Source organism: Aplidium turbinatum, chromosome 4, assembly GCF_918807975.1.
Source record: "Aplidium turbinatum chromosome 4, kaAplTurb1.1, whole genome shotgun sequence".
In the NCBI taxonomy this organism is placed as follows: domain Eukaryota; kingdom Metazoa; phylum Chordata; class Ascidiacea; order Aplousobranchia; family Polyclinidae; genus Aplidium; species Aplidium turbinatum.
The window spans coordinates 39,962,744-39,979,064 of NC_137475.1; the positions used below are offsets into that span (position 1 = coordinate 39,962,744).

Sequence of the window (16,321 nt, forward strand, 5' to 3'; positions counted from 1 at the left end):
AAATTCTAAAATATACGACTTAAAATCATTCATTCTCATTCACATTTTTCAAATAAACTGAGTCTAAAAAACCGCTTCACTATTTGCATGGTTATATTGGTTATGTTGTCAGAAGCATTTTTAGAACAAATTGAACAAAATATCAAGTAGACTTTTAGGCTATAGGAAAGACCATTACATTTTTTTGCAATAAAAACTTTCGAAAAGACCCCCTAAATTAAATTTAGTAAGTTATCCTACATTGTGGAGAACCTAAGCTAAAAAAAAATTATGGTAGGTGATAGTTGTTCGTTTTTTTGGCCAGCACAAGTCACAAGAAGAACAATAGCCCATGCTAAATGTAGCGGAAGTCTAGAAAAGTAGCCTACAAGCGAAATAGGCGAACGTTAAAATGTACTTCAGACGGAACGACGAAGATAGGCCTAATCAGTTTCACATTAGGCACGGTCGCAACACCACAGAACAATTTGAAATTTTAGATCAAAAAGAGGCTAAGTAAAATTTCTGTGAGTAAAAAAAATATAGGCCTAGGCTATATGGTAGACATTTAATCGGCCTTTGTGCGTTATCAAGAGGGTTGATGGTTTGAGAGAAACACTCCTGAGGCGTTGAGCCTATCAGGGAGAATAGCAAAGTAGCCGAGGTAAAGAAATCCTATCATGGGAAAGTCATTTCGAAATGCACCAAGTCAGGTTTTGCAAAATTTGACTGATTGATTTGATCTTTATCCTCAAACTGAAAAAGATTCTTTAAAAGCTTAATCCTGGCAGTTTCGCATACTTGTAAAAAAGCTTTCAACCGCTGACGCAGGCCGGGTCGCAAATTTTTTTCCCACGTACTTTCTGTCTCATTTACATATTTTGGTAAAAGTTTGTATTAAAACCGTGTGAATGCAACATTTTATCGTTGGCATGGTTGGTTCAGTGGTTTCATCCTTTGCCTAGTTATCGTGAGAACGAGGGTTCGACGGCGGTCGAAGCCAAACTTTTTTTTTTCTTTAAATTATTTTTTGCGGTGCACAAGAGCTTTTCAAAAAAAGTAGGGTTAGAGAAAGCTTATATTTTATTGAGTCGCTTGACCTTGAGTCGGGCGCGTAACCATTGAGCTAACGGGGCTGCTAACAAATGATAAGACTAACACAAACGGTACAGCGGACAGAAGGCTAGTAGTCAAAACGACATGAAAATATAGAATGTGTTAGAAATTGAGAACATTTTTTACATAACGTATTAACAATCATGACAAAAACATTGTGTTTTAGACTAACAACATTATGTAAGCTGGTATTTTTATTACTCTGCGGACATTTTCCCCACATCCATTCAATGTGTTTTGAGTTGCAAGAATATTTTTACGGTAGGTGGAGTAAGAGAGTAACACCGAAATCATTAAAACCAGAGATGAAAAAAAAAGTATTTTAAAAGACTTGGTTTATAAACCTCCTTCTTCGAACAGTTCTGGCGTAGCTCAATGGTTTGTGTAGAACAAACGTGCTTAGAATGTAGATAAAATTTGTAGAATAAACTTGTAACAGTATGCAATTTGCGATAGACATCGTTAATCGAATGAGACTTTTAATGTTAAAATATTAGTCGTTATTTTGTTGTTAAGTTATCTCAAGACGCAGAAACAAACAATCCGAAAATGATGTGCCAAGTATGCACAGTTATGGGTTTGGACACCTACATGGCATTCACTTGCTAATTAGCCTACGTTGTCGCTGGAGAAATAGACTGATTATTACGAAGTCCACTCACAATCGCTTGAAACATTAAGTCAACATTGCAAGGCAGTCAGGTTACAATAATAGTGCAGCGTTGTTAAAACAAAAGTCTTGTAAGAAAGTTATTTTGGCTTTATAGAGCACGTGAGACAAGTAACCCCACTCAGTGTATATTTTATTGGGAAGTGATCAATTCATGTTATGATATTAAACAAATTTGGTTTGTGTATGTTTGTTATTCCAATGACCCAGAGTGCTTGCAATCGTTTTTTATTGATTTCACTAACAGGAAGTTTTTGAAAAAAAATCTATGTTGCGAAAAGAGACTTAACATGACAATGCAGCTCCACTATCAGACTTCAACCCACCCCGGAACAAACAACGGAATTTCGCCGGCAGTCGGACCGCCAAGCGCCGTTAACATGTATACAGGACATTCAACCTCAGCCGATGGGAGTTACGGCTACTACTCAGCACAAGGCTACAATGCTCTGTCAGGTAAGCCCAACAAAATTTACGGTTAACTTGCCGGTTAAACATGTAACGCACGATTTGAATAAAGTTAATTATGAAATTACCCAACCCAAAATATCAGCATTTCTCTTACCACTCTCTAATCTTACATTAGATCAGGTGAATTCGTTCATAGCAATTTAACGACTTTTTATAAATCGTACAGTAAATAGCGTAAAGTATAGTATATGTATATGATTGTACTGTTAGAGTGTTTTGTATTGAGTGAAATCAAAATTCAAAGTAAGATTGAAATCAATTAATCCACAAGACGACGGCTTCTTTTACCGGATGCCGGTTCTTTTGTATAGCAAACCAGAGGTTAGACCAGAGCTTCCGTTTTCAATTAGCCTACATACATACTGCAGCAAGGTTGCATTCAGCAGTTATCCATGCACCAGCATGAAAGATCCACTTCTTCTGTTTGCAAAACATCCTCCATTGAATGAAAGAGATCTTTTAAACGAAAAAGTTTGGTCTTTACAAGCAGTCAATTGGAAACCGAAGACATGTTCGATAAAATATTACATTCGTGTGTTCTATAATTTTACTTTTTCAACGCTTTCCGTAACTGACAAAGCACAAAAGTTGTTTGCAGTGCGTTTGGCTTTTATGTATCTATTAGGCCTATAGGCTACGTACTGTTTTTGTACGTGCGTAGCAACAATCATGAATCGATTAATTCTTGCTCTCGGAATATTGTTAAGAAACGAAAACTTTTGTTGTTTTCCCTTTCAACTTTGTTTGCATCTTTAATTAGCATAAAATTGATAATCCGTTGCACCTCAAAACCTTCAAAGAAGTTTTTGACCTTGCAATGCAAAATGCCACAGGCTACTCCATTTTGCAAAACGCACTCGATGAGTTAAAAACGTATTTTTTCAAGCCTCCACCGACAAACGGAGTGAGGGTGGCATGCACGCTATAAAGCAGGCGAAATATTGCATGAGAATAGTACCCCACAAAAAACGCGTCTTTGTTTACAAGTTTCCCATTGAAGCAAAAAATGTTTCAATCTGAGATGTTTTTGTGCGGCCACAATTGCAATCATAAATTCAAAATGGCGTCCTATGAGTTTTGTATGAGCAGTCTAGCATGTAGTTTTAGATAGTTTCAACATTGTTTCACGTGAAAGCAACTTGTTCAAAACTACTTTGTATGATTGACATATTTATTTTTAAAAACCTTTAACTTTTCTGTACGCTACATTTGACAAGTTATTATCTTCAAACGGTTACTCATAGTTGTTGTCTACAAAGTCCTCCCTTTCAGATCGCTGCAAAATCATAATTGAATTATGTTTTAGTATTATAGTTTTGACATTAAAAACCGTTGGCCCAACGTTCAAAAGAACTTGCGGGCCAAAGCAAGATTTTCTGCCCGTTTGCGATGGAATTTACAACACTGGTCGCATTTTTCACTTAACTTAGTTTTCAGAATTTACAAAAAGAAATTTTCTAGTCTATTGTTCAGGTATTATTATTCTTAAAAATCACGGAGAAGTTGTGGATTGCAACTCCACAAAAATCCAACATTAATAATACGATACGCACCTGCGGGTATCTGGCACAGGTGCAACCGTTTCGTGGTTTTCGAAGCAAATTGGTTAAAATGCCATAATAAAACTTTATATAATTTCTGGCAAGTTTTACCAAATTATTATCGCACATAGGTTTTGTTAAATTGAGGGTTAGACACTTCAAAGAGGAAATATCTATCCTGTTACGTTGTCATGGAAAGAATATACAATGAAAGAAAAAAAAAATATTCTGAATGAAAACACATCAATAAAGTTAATTTTATGTACAGTAGATTTTCACAAGCACCTTAACAGCATTTCATCATCCATTCAATTTACCATAGAACATGAGGTCAACGGCAAAATTTCATTTTTGGATGTTAAAGTGGTTCGCCATAGCAACAACAAAAAACTAACCACTACCATACACAAAAAAACAACACATACAGACAGATACCTGCAGTTCAACTCACATCACCCCAAGCATCAAAAACTCACAGTGGCCAAAACATTGTACAACAGACTGGACACTCACATAACGGATGATTCTGAACGTTCACACCACAAGAAAAACATTCACAATACTTTAATGCTCAACGGATTTCCACGAAAACTTGCTTGCATACAGCGACCCAAACCGAAACCTTCGCTTCCTCCTTATAAATCTTTTACTTGTCTTCCTTACATAAGGGGGGTAACCGACAAAATTCAGCGTATCCTTTATGGCATAGGAATCAAAGTTGCGATGAAACCCTATCTGACAATAGGTAAATACCTTCCCTCGGCTAAAGACCCCATGAAAGAAGGTGAAGTTTCTGGATTGATCTACCAAGTTCCGTGTCATGACTGTGATTTAATCTACATTGGACAGACAAAACGTGACCTTAAATCTAGAATCAACGAGCACCAAAGAGCTATTAAATTTCAACGTCCGGAGCATTCCGCTCTTTGCAAACATTCTATAAATTCAGACCATAAAATTACTTGGACCAACGCTACCATTCTTAAAACTGAAAAGGATTACACAAAAAGATTATTTACAGAAAAGTGGTACATAAACCAGAAAGCACAACATGCTCTCAACCAGAAAGATGGTCAGAATTTTCCCTCTGTGTACAAAAAATTACTTTAACTTTAACTTCACCTTTTCCATTCTCAGTGCGTCTTCTCTATCATTGTTATTGCCAATTCCCTTGGTTTCTGTCTTGTCTGATGACTTTTCAATGTTTCTTGACGGTGGCCCAATAGATAGATAAATTTACGCTGTTGGAAAGCAGCCTACTGGTTTTAGGCATTCACTGCATTCAGTTTAACCTCTAGGTATCTTGTTGCGTGTTTTAATTCTGATTCTTGCTGCTTACTTTATTCATTTTATCAGTACGTTTTTGTGTTGTGCCATCGTTGCTGAACAGGTTGTGTTAACCTGTTTTAGCCACCTTGATAAAGTCAGTCGTGCTGACTGACGAAACGTCGGAAATACAAAAGCTAGTTATCATCTTTAACATCAGGAGGTAACCTAGTAAATAGTCACCAGAAGAACGCAAATTACTTTTATTTTATGTAGACTATTGGGTATGGTATCTCATATTGAAAAAACTATTCGTTGGTAATTAGCTTATGTTAAGCTTAAGTTTTGAACATGACTTGTATTCAACAAAAGATATTACAGTATAATAGCCTTATTTGTAAACCTTGCAGATTTTCTAAGAATAACGCCTAATCAAAACAATACATCGATAAAATTGCTTAGATTATGCCTACGGAATTGCTATGCTTATAAAGTTTAAACAGGAACTGTAGGTGTCATTCATCCAAGCAGTGGCGTGTCTCATCATTTTTTTGCAATATTGTTTTAAGAAAAATTCTAGGTTGAAAATAATGCTTCGTGAACGGTTGTTTTCGTTATAGCGGAACGTGGCAGCAACGGTAGAATTGTATTTTTAAATTTGAACAATGCATAAACCCCGCCAGTTGACGTCGAGGAAAAAACGTACCTTCCTCCTCCCACCTATGAGCTGCCGTGCACCTAGCTAACGGAAATGTGCCTTCGAAATGCTATAATTGTTTTGCAAATGGCCTCCCAAACACCGGGACGAGTTCCGTCTTATTTCGCATCTACCAAACATAGCCAAATCGAAGCTAGAACAAAGCAGCCTACCACACGTATGTCCTGATGACACCTGCGTGTCTTTGCATTGCAAACCGACTTGGCTTTTTGCTGAAGTTTTTTGAAAAGAACCACCTTGGCTTTTAGTAGCTTTGATGTGTAGTAGACTAGTAGTGTAGTAGTGTAATGATGAATACAAGAAAGATACTAGGGTTGTAGGGGATTTTTTTTTGTTTAATTTATTGTTTCATGAAGAACAAAATCTCAATATTTAATAATTGGTGCTTTCTTGTGTCAATTGACTTTGCTAAATAAAAAAAATGAAACTTTAGCTATTTTCTTCATAAAATTCACATAAGGATTCACATGTAAATAAACGTCAACATAATCGTGTTACAATGATGGCTAAAAACTTTCATGCTGTAATTTCATAAGTTGTGGGAATGTTTGGAGCTGTCACTTTGTTTTGCTAATTTGTCTACAAGTTTTGTCATGTGATCTTGATGTAGAAAATCGCTTTGAAGTTAAAATTACTCGTACCTTTGTAATGCCTGATAAAGATTTGACACGAGGCACGCTATGGCTCATATTTCATCACATGGCTATATTTGTGCTTATCCTTTTACTGGTTATAAACGCCTTGGAAGATAATTGAGCTTTTCTCTGACTAAGGACTTAATTGCGATGTCACATTGGGTGAGTGCTGCAGTAGCACAATGACTGCAAGTAATGTATATTTCATGAATTTCAAACCTAACAGTGATGTCTGTAAATCGAATTTTCTTTTCAATGGCAAAACACAGAACAACAAAAATCCACTGTTTAAACCGTCTAATCTACAGTATACTAGACTTATACGGTATAATTAATTTGAAAAATTGCTTAAAACTAACATGGACTCAATATAATAGACTATATTAGTGGTTCTTAACCTTTTTCAGCACCGGGACCAAATTCAAAATTTCAGTTTTGTAAAGGGCCGCAAGAAAAGCAAACAAGTCATAAAAGAACATAATTATGTAAGCTACTATAAAACAGCAAAAACACATACAAAGCAATTTAATGTAAAACTTGATTTTGGCTTTTACTTTTAATAAGTTTCTTAAAACAAAGATTATCTTGAAAAATGCATTACTCAAAAACTGGTTAAAATGATGGTTTGTCAATCGGTTGTGATGGTTGGATTTAATTCCAACCATTTTGCTGAAGAGTTCTTCACACACGAAAGTTATGGTAAACTAAACAGAGGCATTTTTCAATGTATTAACCATCAAGCTAAGATACTTTTCCTCTGGGACTCGACTCTAGAAGTAAAACAATGATCACATTTCAATGCTTGTGTCAGCTCCACATCTGACTGCAAATCTAGCAGCTTCAGTTGAAAATCATCGGGAGGTGGTAGCTGCGTTTATTGCCGTAGATGTTGCAAATATTTTCATCAGGAACAGGAAAGAATTGATACCGTTAATACGACTTTTAAATTCAACAAATCATGCCGCTAATTAGCCTAATCTACTTTTTAGTTTTGAATGATCTGTTGACTTGGTGCTGTGACTCTAAGCACCTCCCCACAGTCAGTATCAATATCTGCCAGAAATGCTTTAGTTTGTGAGGGTTAAGCACATTTGCACGAATTCAGTTTACTGTTGATGTTACGATTGCTATCACAATCACATTAGACACCGTCCGCCCCGTCTCCGTTAGCTCAGTTGTTACGCGCCTGGCTCAAGGTCATGCGGCGCTGGTTAGACTCTCGGGGTGTGCGCTTGAGCAACGCACTTTCAGGACTGCAGCTCTCTATTCAGCGGCACATGGTGAATGGAATGATTCCCCGGCAACAACACTTCAACAACAATCGAAAACTTTACTCTGCCAATCTCGGTAACCGGCCCTGCGTCAAGAGCCTCTACAAGTATGCGAAACTACCAGGAATAACCTATTAAGGCTTTGTCAGTCCGAGGATAAAGATTCAAAACCAACCAACCAAACCAACATCTTCAGTGACTTAGCAACGATATGTTCTTGCTGTAAAATGCAGTGGTGCCACATCACAGGGGTAAGGTTATTCTCTTCACGCCATTTGTAAATGAGTCTATGAAGAACTTAATTCTTCCCTAACATGGAAGGGCACTCATCTGTTGCAACTAAACACAGCTTTGAAGGATCCTAATGTGCTTCTGGAAAATTTGAACGAAATTTGGGCAACATGTTTATCCCGTTTGATGTGTCATGAATGGAACGCAAAGTGAGAAGTTGCTCGCAAACGTTAAAGTTTGGCGTATCCTCTGTAATAAACACAGCTAATTTCTCTGTATCAGTAGTGTGGAAAAACGTTGTTATGAGACATTTTTTGCTAGCACGTATCTTATGTTAAAATCATGTTTTTCGCCAATTTTGGAAAGTTCTTCTGAGGGTCGCAGGAAAAATGGTTGAGGGCCGCGATTGAGAATCGTTGGGCTATACAATCGATAGAAGAAGTTTGGTTAAGAATTGACTTAATCAATGGCTGTTGTATCAGTTTAACTTCATAAGTCGGTAGCATATTTTTCTAAGTACATTTCTCCAGTCTCCAATATCATGTATAACATGCTGACAATACCGTACAATCGTGACCGCAGCCAGTTGGATAATACAGGAAACGGAAAAAAGAAAGTCAAGTCACGAATTGCCCTCTGAGACCATTACTCACTAATAAACAAAGATATGGCCTACTTAAGAATTGAAATCATCATAAAGTTCTTTCAGTAATTTAAAACAGCAAATCTATTTCAGTTATGCATCGGTTTTTCATTTTGTCAATTGAGTTTTTATTTTTAAAAGTCCGCTGTTGAAAGATCAAATTATCTTGAAGCAAATTCACCATCCGATCATTTTAAACACATTTCGAGATTTATAAATCAAATTCAGGTGACCTGCAGACAAAGCCTCTGTTTCGACATGGGACTCATCAGTACAGTGATGGCTATAGGCAGGCGCGGATTTATGGGGGGAGGCCCAGGGGGCCCGGGCCCCCCCCGAAATGTTGCGAGGAATTATTGTTGAAATTCTATGTATCCGCATCAAATCGTTTGATATGCGTCTACACAACTGATATTAGTCCCACGGCAGACTTTACTTATCTGGGAGGGGGGGGGGGGGGTAATTTTTTGTTATTATTATGGTTAAAATCATCCATCGATCAGACTCCTTTATTCCGTTATACAACTGTAAATGCATTTTAATAGCAACATTTGTTGGAGCTGACTCAGCTGAAACCAATGCTGAACCAAATGACGTCAGTTGAAACAATCTGAAACCTTGAATGGCTGTTTTATAGTTTTTAGCCTTCATTATAATTTCAATCAATTGCCGTCTATGCTTGCAAACATACAAACATCCAATTGGTCATGGACACTGCATACAGGGTTTTAAACCAGATTTCAAGTTTACTTTGCATGCTTAGCAATTTTTATTCAAGCAAAATGTATTTTTCAAACATTCACAATTGATGAAATGGCTGTTTCTTTTAATGTATATTTTATTTTATGGCATATCGTATATGTCGTAGTATAGTGGCGTAGCCAAGGGGAGGGGGGGGTTACAACCCCCTCCCCCTTTGGCACGCGTGTGACATCACGATATTGAGAATAATGCTTTCAGTCTCTGTTTCTCTAAAATAAAGTTTTCCTAATTTTAAACGAAACTGCATTAAAAGAGCGAGTTTTTCCAATACCAAACATTTAAATATCTCAGCCAGGAATTAGCAACAAGAAAACATAGAGACTTAGGTTTATTACCGAAAAATCCGAAGAAAACATGATCTTATCACCATTTTACAGGAATATTTATACCCACATTTTTGTTGAAAATGCTCCCAGAATGCACCAAATTCAAAGCAATTTTTCAAAATTTTCTGGGGGCTGCCCCTCAGACCCCCGCCGCTGGGTGTCGCATTTGGCGAAGGCGCCGAAGGGCTTCGCCCGCCGGCCGTAAAAACCCCCCCTTTCAAAATTCCTGGCTACGCTACTGTCGTAGTATCATTGTTAATATCTGTTTTATCTTTTTCTTTCTGTTTAATTGATTTTCAAATTTTCTGGCCCCCCCCGAAAAAAACTCCTAGATCCGCGCCTGGCTATAGGTACTGAACACATTCAGTAATGAGGAATCCTTGTGTTTTTCTTTTGAGATTCTGTGTTCAAATGCAGAACCTAAAAACCGAACTTTTACAAATTGCACTACACTTTTTCATGTCGTTTGCAAACTCGACTTGGCACTTTCTACAATGAGAAATATGGCGGCTACATATTCCAGTGATTACCAAAAAACTAAGACTTTAAAATGATTACTTGACATTTTATTTGGTGGCAACTCAAGTTTGAAAATTCATCATCACAAGTTCTAGATAGATTTAGGATGGTTTTTAACTTTTTGTGCTTGACTGACTGATTCTTTTTTCAAATAATTATCACGTCTGAGCACCACTAAACTTTGATGACTTCGCCTGAGCCTTTTTTCCCCAGTTTCCACAGATTCCTGAACCTTTTTTTCATTGTTACAATGCTTTTGAATATTTTTTGTGTGCTTTTTTGCAACAGTAGCTCATCAACAGTAGAAACATCCCTTTTAAGGTATGTGAACCCCAGGTAAAGAAGCCCAACAGTACACTGGTGTGCCTTGCTTGTATAGGATTTTCACAATTTTACTGTAAAAAGAAATTGAGTTCGTTTCACACCTATTGTGTTTTTAATTCTCTCTTACAAAATCGAAGTGTTTTCTTTGGCGTCTGCGGATCTCATAATGTGCGTACAGAGAAGGAGTTCGGAATCATCACGTTATTGAATTTACGGCTTTTTTAATGTTTTTTGGAATTACCACGTAAAGATTAATTTAACTGAAATTTGCGGTTTCATAGGAAAATACAATTCTGTCAATCTCAAATTAACTTGAAGTAATCTGCCAAAGACTTCGGTCTCACGTGAATAATAGAGAAACTATTTTGCATTGCATGACTCTATTCTCTTTCCGCTGTCAACTCCCAAATCCATATAAACTTTCATCTTATTGACATTGCTAGATGTTTATTCGATAAAAAATGCAAATTTTGTTATCTGGCATGGCTTGTCAAAAAGAAGGCGAAAATAAAAAGTCATAAAAGTATTTTCACCAATCAAAATCTTGACACATGGGATGCTTTTCCGTATTCAAACCGGCAGTAAATTTAGTTCTTTTTTCTGCTGATGCCTTCTCTAACCACGTGACAAGTCTACACAAATGTGAGACTACTGCCCAGAGCAGAGGTGTAGGATTTTCAATAGCGTGTTGGCCAACCGGCGTTTTAAAATTCAAAAAAATTCGAAATTTTAACTACTTTATCAAAACACTTAGCCTACAGTTTACTATAGGCCTACTAGTTAAATTACAAATTAAACCACAAAAAACAACCACTAAATTCTATTAAGAATGTAGTTCAGTTGGAATAATCTTTATGGAAATATCAAGCTCACAAATGGATGCAATTTTAAGAAGAAGTAACCACATCCAAACAAAAACAAAAATAGTTAGGCTAGTAGTGCGCATGTTTAAATTAAATAGGCCTACTAGTCAATCAGAGACTCATAATAGTCAATTTATATAAATTAAAATGCAACATCTCCCAAAACGTTTTAGTTTTTGTTGTTGCTTATTTTTCTTTGGATGTGGTTGGTTCTGTTCTGATGAGGGACTGAGTTTGTTTTGCTTTTGTTTCAGCTTCGTTGTAGCGTAAATAATGTTGATTGACCCTTGCCTTGTAGCAACACCTATCAATGAACAACCGCAGAATTCTGTATTTTTCTAAACTCTAGGTGATTGTAGATGTGCCAGTTGAACGACCTACCGCATCGTTGATATATGTTTCGTCAATAAAAGATACGAAAAAGCTGTTTCACAAATTACGTCACTTTGACGTCAATTTAGCTTCACAATCGCCTTTCAAACCAAGAATTCCTTCAACACTAAAATTGTAATTCTTACATCTCAAAACATTCATGCAACGAAATATGGCATTTGTAGGGCAAAAAGTTGGCAAGGTAAAAAGTGATATCAGTCCTATAAAATTAATTCTGTGCAACTTATCTTATCAAAAAAATAAAATAATCGCTGCAGCTATCACCCTTTCCTTTTCACTGAAAAGTACTTTTCAAAATATTTATTTCAACACAATTACAGTCGTTTATGACTTGTTGTGTCAATTTAAGTTGTGAAAATGTGTGTGTTCAAATTGCTTAACATTCCATATCAACAAACATGATTTAGAAAAATACAAATACTCGTTTGATGATAAACTGCTAAGAGTTTTGCATTTTTTTGCTCACAACTATAGCCTACTGTCGAAGCTTCAAGTTGTGCTAGCCGATGCCAAAATAATTTTGGTGTTTGTTACACCGTAACACCTTAAAAACTATAGCAGCATTTTTTACACGACTTTGAATTAATTTTAATTAGATGCATAAAATAGTTTGTCTGTAAAACAAAAATATTTTTAAGCTCCGTTGAAAGGCTGAGAAGATGATTACATTCTTTTCTTGGCCAAGTGGAATCCTTCAAAACTCATAGCTTTGTACCACACCACAAATAGCTTGAAAAAGCTTCGATTGTTACTAATTTTTATGCTTTTTTGAGTCTTTAGACTGAATAGAGCTGTATGCTAATATTTTTTTTGTTTGATTATTATTAAAAAGCTGGATTGACTATAAACTTTTTGAAACATAGAGTTTTTAATTAAACTTCATTCAGGGATTCATAGTATAGGGATCGCCAACTCGGCTGGAAATCCGACAATCGGAGTGTAAAAGTGTTGCCAGATATTTTTTATATTTTTAGAAAAATGTTATTTTGGCATTTTTAAAGAATAGTGGTCGCCCAAAGCTTGTCCATTTAAAACTAACCTGAAGTTTAAAGTTGCACAAGATTGAGTTAAAGTAGTTTGTAGTTGTGTTACTTTGCAATAAGAATGTGCTGAATTTATGTAAAAAACCTAAATAAAACTTGCAGGTTTAAAAAAAATTATACTAACCAGTTAAGAACAAAAAAAATTGAGAAACTTAAAAATACACCTCAGGAATAAAGAGCTTCATGTTTTAAGTGTTGAAGCCGGTAATTATTTTTCAAGTAATATGTTTTATGTACAAGAGAAGTTAAATTTGCCAAAAATATAATACTTTGATAAGTGAACAATAAAATTGCTTTAGATTAGTTTTAAAATATTTATTTACGGGCAAGTTTTGGGTAACTACTACTTTAAAAAGGCCAAAATAATATTTTTTCTAAAAATATAAAAAATATCTGGCAACACTTTTACACTCCAATTGTCGGATATCCAGCCGAGTTGGCGATCCCTATAGTATGAATCCTTGACTTCATTAAAGGCTCCATTACACTTAAATGAAAGAATTTTGCTTCTGGGCAGCCGATTGTAGCAAAAATTGATAGCGTTATGCGTGAAGGTAAAGAATATGGCGTGGAGGCTACATCGTTATGGTCAGCAAATCGCAATTGCTCGTTGTTCTGAAGAACGTCCCTTTCCACACAATGAAAGAGTTCAGTTACCAAAGTATTGTACAATACAAAATCTATTTATTTTTAGGAATGCATCATACTTCCGCATGCAATAACCAATACGGAAGCTCTTCCCATGGAAGTTTTTCCTCTGGATATCCCTCTTCTCACCATACTCTGCATCACCATCAGAACAAAGACCTAGTAAAGCCTCCCTATTCATACATTGCATTGATAGCTATGGCTGTTCAACATGCGCCTAATAAAAAAGTAAGTTGGGTTGCTTTAGTTTTCTACAAAATGCAAAAAAGCATGTGTAGTTTTGTGACGCATACGTTGACAAACAGCATTAATAGAAGTTATAAAGAACCATTAGAGATAAAGAACCTTATATAAAAAACATTAGAGATAAAGAACCATATAAAGAACCTTCTTAGTTCAAAATTATGGTTCTTTATCATCATCAATGATGAATGATGATGATAAAGAACCATAATTTTGAACTAAGAAGCTCTAGCAACAGCAGGAAATAAAGCAAAACAATAAAGCGATAAACTGATTTTAATTCGAGCTCATTTGATGCTGAAATGATTACTTTTAGGTCACCCTTAACGGAATTTACCAATGGATTATGGATAAGTTTCCCTTCTACAGGGAGAATAAGCAAGGCTGGCAAAATTCAATCAGGCACAACTTATCGCTAAATGAATGCTTCGTTAAAGTTCCCAGGTGATCTAAAAATGAGTGAAAGTGACCATTATGTAAATTTGCAGTTTTTAAACACAATTTCCAGACAGTGCTATAGATGTATTTGTAAACTTTCCTTGCTTCTTACTTTACGATAGTACAAAGTTTGAAAAAAATAGCAATATTCGGCAATAATTCTAATAATGCTCCGAATCCAGTAATGATTATATCAAAATAATAATGATGACAATTATAATAGCCAATATCACAAATTGATAAATTATGCCTTTATGTTCCAAACTTTTTGAGCACCAATGTTCTTTTAAAATCTTTTTACTTACAATTTTAAGTTGTTTATGTTTACTTACCAACGATTTACCTGAAACATAAATATTAAAATATCCGGGGGTTACAGAAACGACAAAAAACCTGGCAAAGGCAGCTACTGGTCAATGGACCCAGATGCTTACAATATGTTTGAGAATGGGAGCTACCTGAGGAGGAGAAAGCGCTTCAAAAAGAATCAAGGAGGAGGAGGAGCAGAAAAAGAGAAAAAACGAAAAGTAAGATATTATTTTATTTGATCATTGATCGATTGAGAAAATCTTTATCTCAAAACTGAAAAAGTCTCTTTGGGACCTTAGTCCCGGAAGTTTTGCATCCTTGCAGAGGGTTTGAACTACTGACGCAGATCCGGGTCACCGACATTGTCAGAGCGAAGTCTCCACTTGTTAAAATGCTTTTTGTTATTCTTCTTAAAATTGTCTGTAAATTTTTCATTTATTTTGTTCGTCGTTTTTAACCTTACAATATGTCTGGTGGTTAAAGTTTTGGATTTCGTGTACTGGAAGGCAAGAAGCTAATCCTAGTGTCCAGCCTCCACGTTCAAGCATGTCAATTAGACATAGCCATTTGGACGCTTTTGTCGGTCGTCGAACCGGCGACGTATCGTACGTGGGCTAGATTCTCTTCATCACTTGAAATGTTCTTATTTGTCACACAAACAACAATTCTGTTGCCGTGATTACTTTTATAAAATTGCACAAAAGTTTTTTACAAAAAAACAAACCTTTTAAACTTAATTCAAACATTTTTTTAGCTGGAGGACGATGAGAAAAGTAACCAATCAGAAACAAGCAGCGTGACTTCAAAAAGAGAGACAAGTCTTTTCAAGCAGCTTTCAAAGAGCGATTCTGAAGATGAGAGCAGAGATGACACAGAAGCTTCAGAGAGCAGCTCTTCAACAGTCCATCGAAACAATTCCGCGTTTTTGAAAAAAACTGTGGCAAAGGTCGAGCCCAGCGAAAGCACAAAAGCGTTTTGCTCGTCACAGAGTCTCAAGGCCAGCAACTTTAGCATTCAACCCATGATCGATCTAAACGACAAAGATTCTCAACCAATATCTCGACCGAACTCCTCCGGTTCAAGTGGAGTTTCCGGGATGCAAGCCGAGACAGGATACCAGTTGCGAGATGAGGACACTCCTGGATACAGCTATGCAAGTTATCAGCAAACTTATCTCTCTCCAGGAGGCTCAAAGCAATGCGCCCAGCAATTTCATCCCGAAGCTACGTGTAGAGAAGTAAGTTCTGGATCGTTCAGCAGTACACCTCCCCCCGCCAACGAGCCTGCAGTCGCTTGGTATCAAAACCGTCTTGATTCTTCTGCTTCGTCAGCGCAAAGTCACTACACTGCTGAACAATCTTATTACCAACTCCACGCCTCCAACGACGTGTTTCCCGCCACCGCTGCAGCCCTCAGAGACAGCGCAGGCTACCACGTCCATAGCTACCCACAAACTGGCGACTGTTACGGGTCCCCATACAATTTCACAAACCAGAATCGCGCCTATCCAGCTTACGATTATTCAAAATTTTAGAATGCTTAAGACTTTTTTGACGTCAGGATTAATTTACGTGACGTCACAGATGTCGTAATAATCTATGTATCGCGTCTTTTGCAATATTCAAGAAATGACTGATACTGTTACTTAGACCACCTCGCCAATGTCATTTCAAATAATTTATCAATATTCTGTCGAAATTTAAACACAATAGTGAAATTAATATCTTATTGTTTAAATAACTGTGGTGTCCATGAAAATTGTTTGTAAGTTGGTGTGAAAAGCCGTCTTTGATGAGTTGTTTAAATATCTTTGTAGTGTCCATGTTTGATTTTAATATAAACCAACGTCTTTTGTTATGAAATTATTACCCACAATTCTTAATGAATGTCAGGTTAAAAACCCAGTTTTATA

The 16,321-nt window shown here is 36.3% G+C and overlaps 1 protein-coding gene across 1 annotated transcript; it reads left to right on the forward strand.

Annotated features, from left to right (window-relative positions):
• The first annotated feature begins 2,055 nt into the window (after positions 1-2,055).
• Positions 2,056-15,943, forward strand: LOC145769160 (uncharacterized). The gene is made up of 5 exons (XM_082580751.1): positions 2,056-2,221; positions 13,466-13,647; positions 13,979-14,106; positions 14,480-14,627; positions 15,164-15,943. The coding sequence occupies exons 1-5, from the start codon at positions 2,056-2,058 to the stop codon at positions 15,941-15,943; spliced, it is 1,404 nt and encodes a 467-aa protein (XP_082436877.1).
• The last annotated feature ends 378 nt before the right edge of the window (positions 15,944-16,321 follow it).

What these genes read in the sequence shown, in the direction of transcription:
- LOC145769160 (XM_082580751.1), top strand. Translation starts at nt 2,056, where the DNA reads ATGACAATGCAGCTCCACTATCAGACTTCAACCCACCCCGGAACAAAC. An exon ending in AACATGCGCCTAATAAAAAA is followed by an intron (nt 13,648 to 13,978) that starts GTAAGTTGGGTT and finishes GATTACTTTTAG; the next exon opens with GTCACCCTTAACGGAATTTA. An exon ending in TGCTTCGTTAAAGTTCCCAG is followed by an intron (nt 14,107 to 14,479) that starts GTGATCTAAAAA and finishes CGGGGGTTACAG; the next exon opens with AAACGACAAAAAACCTGGCA.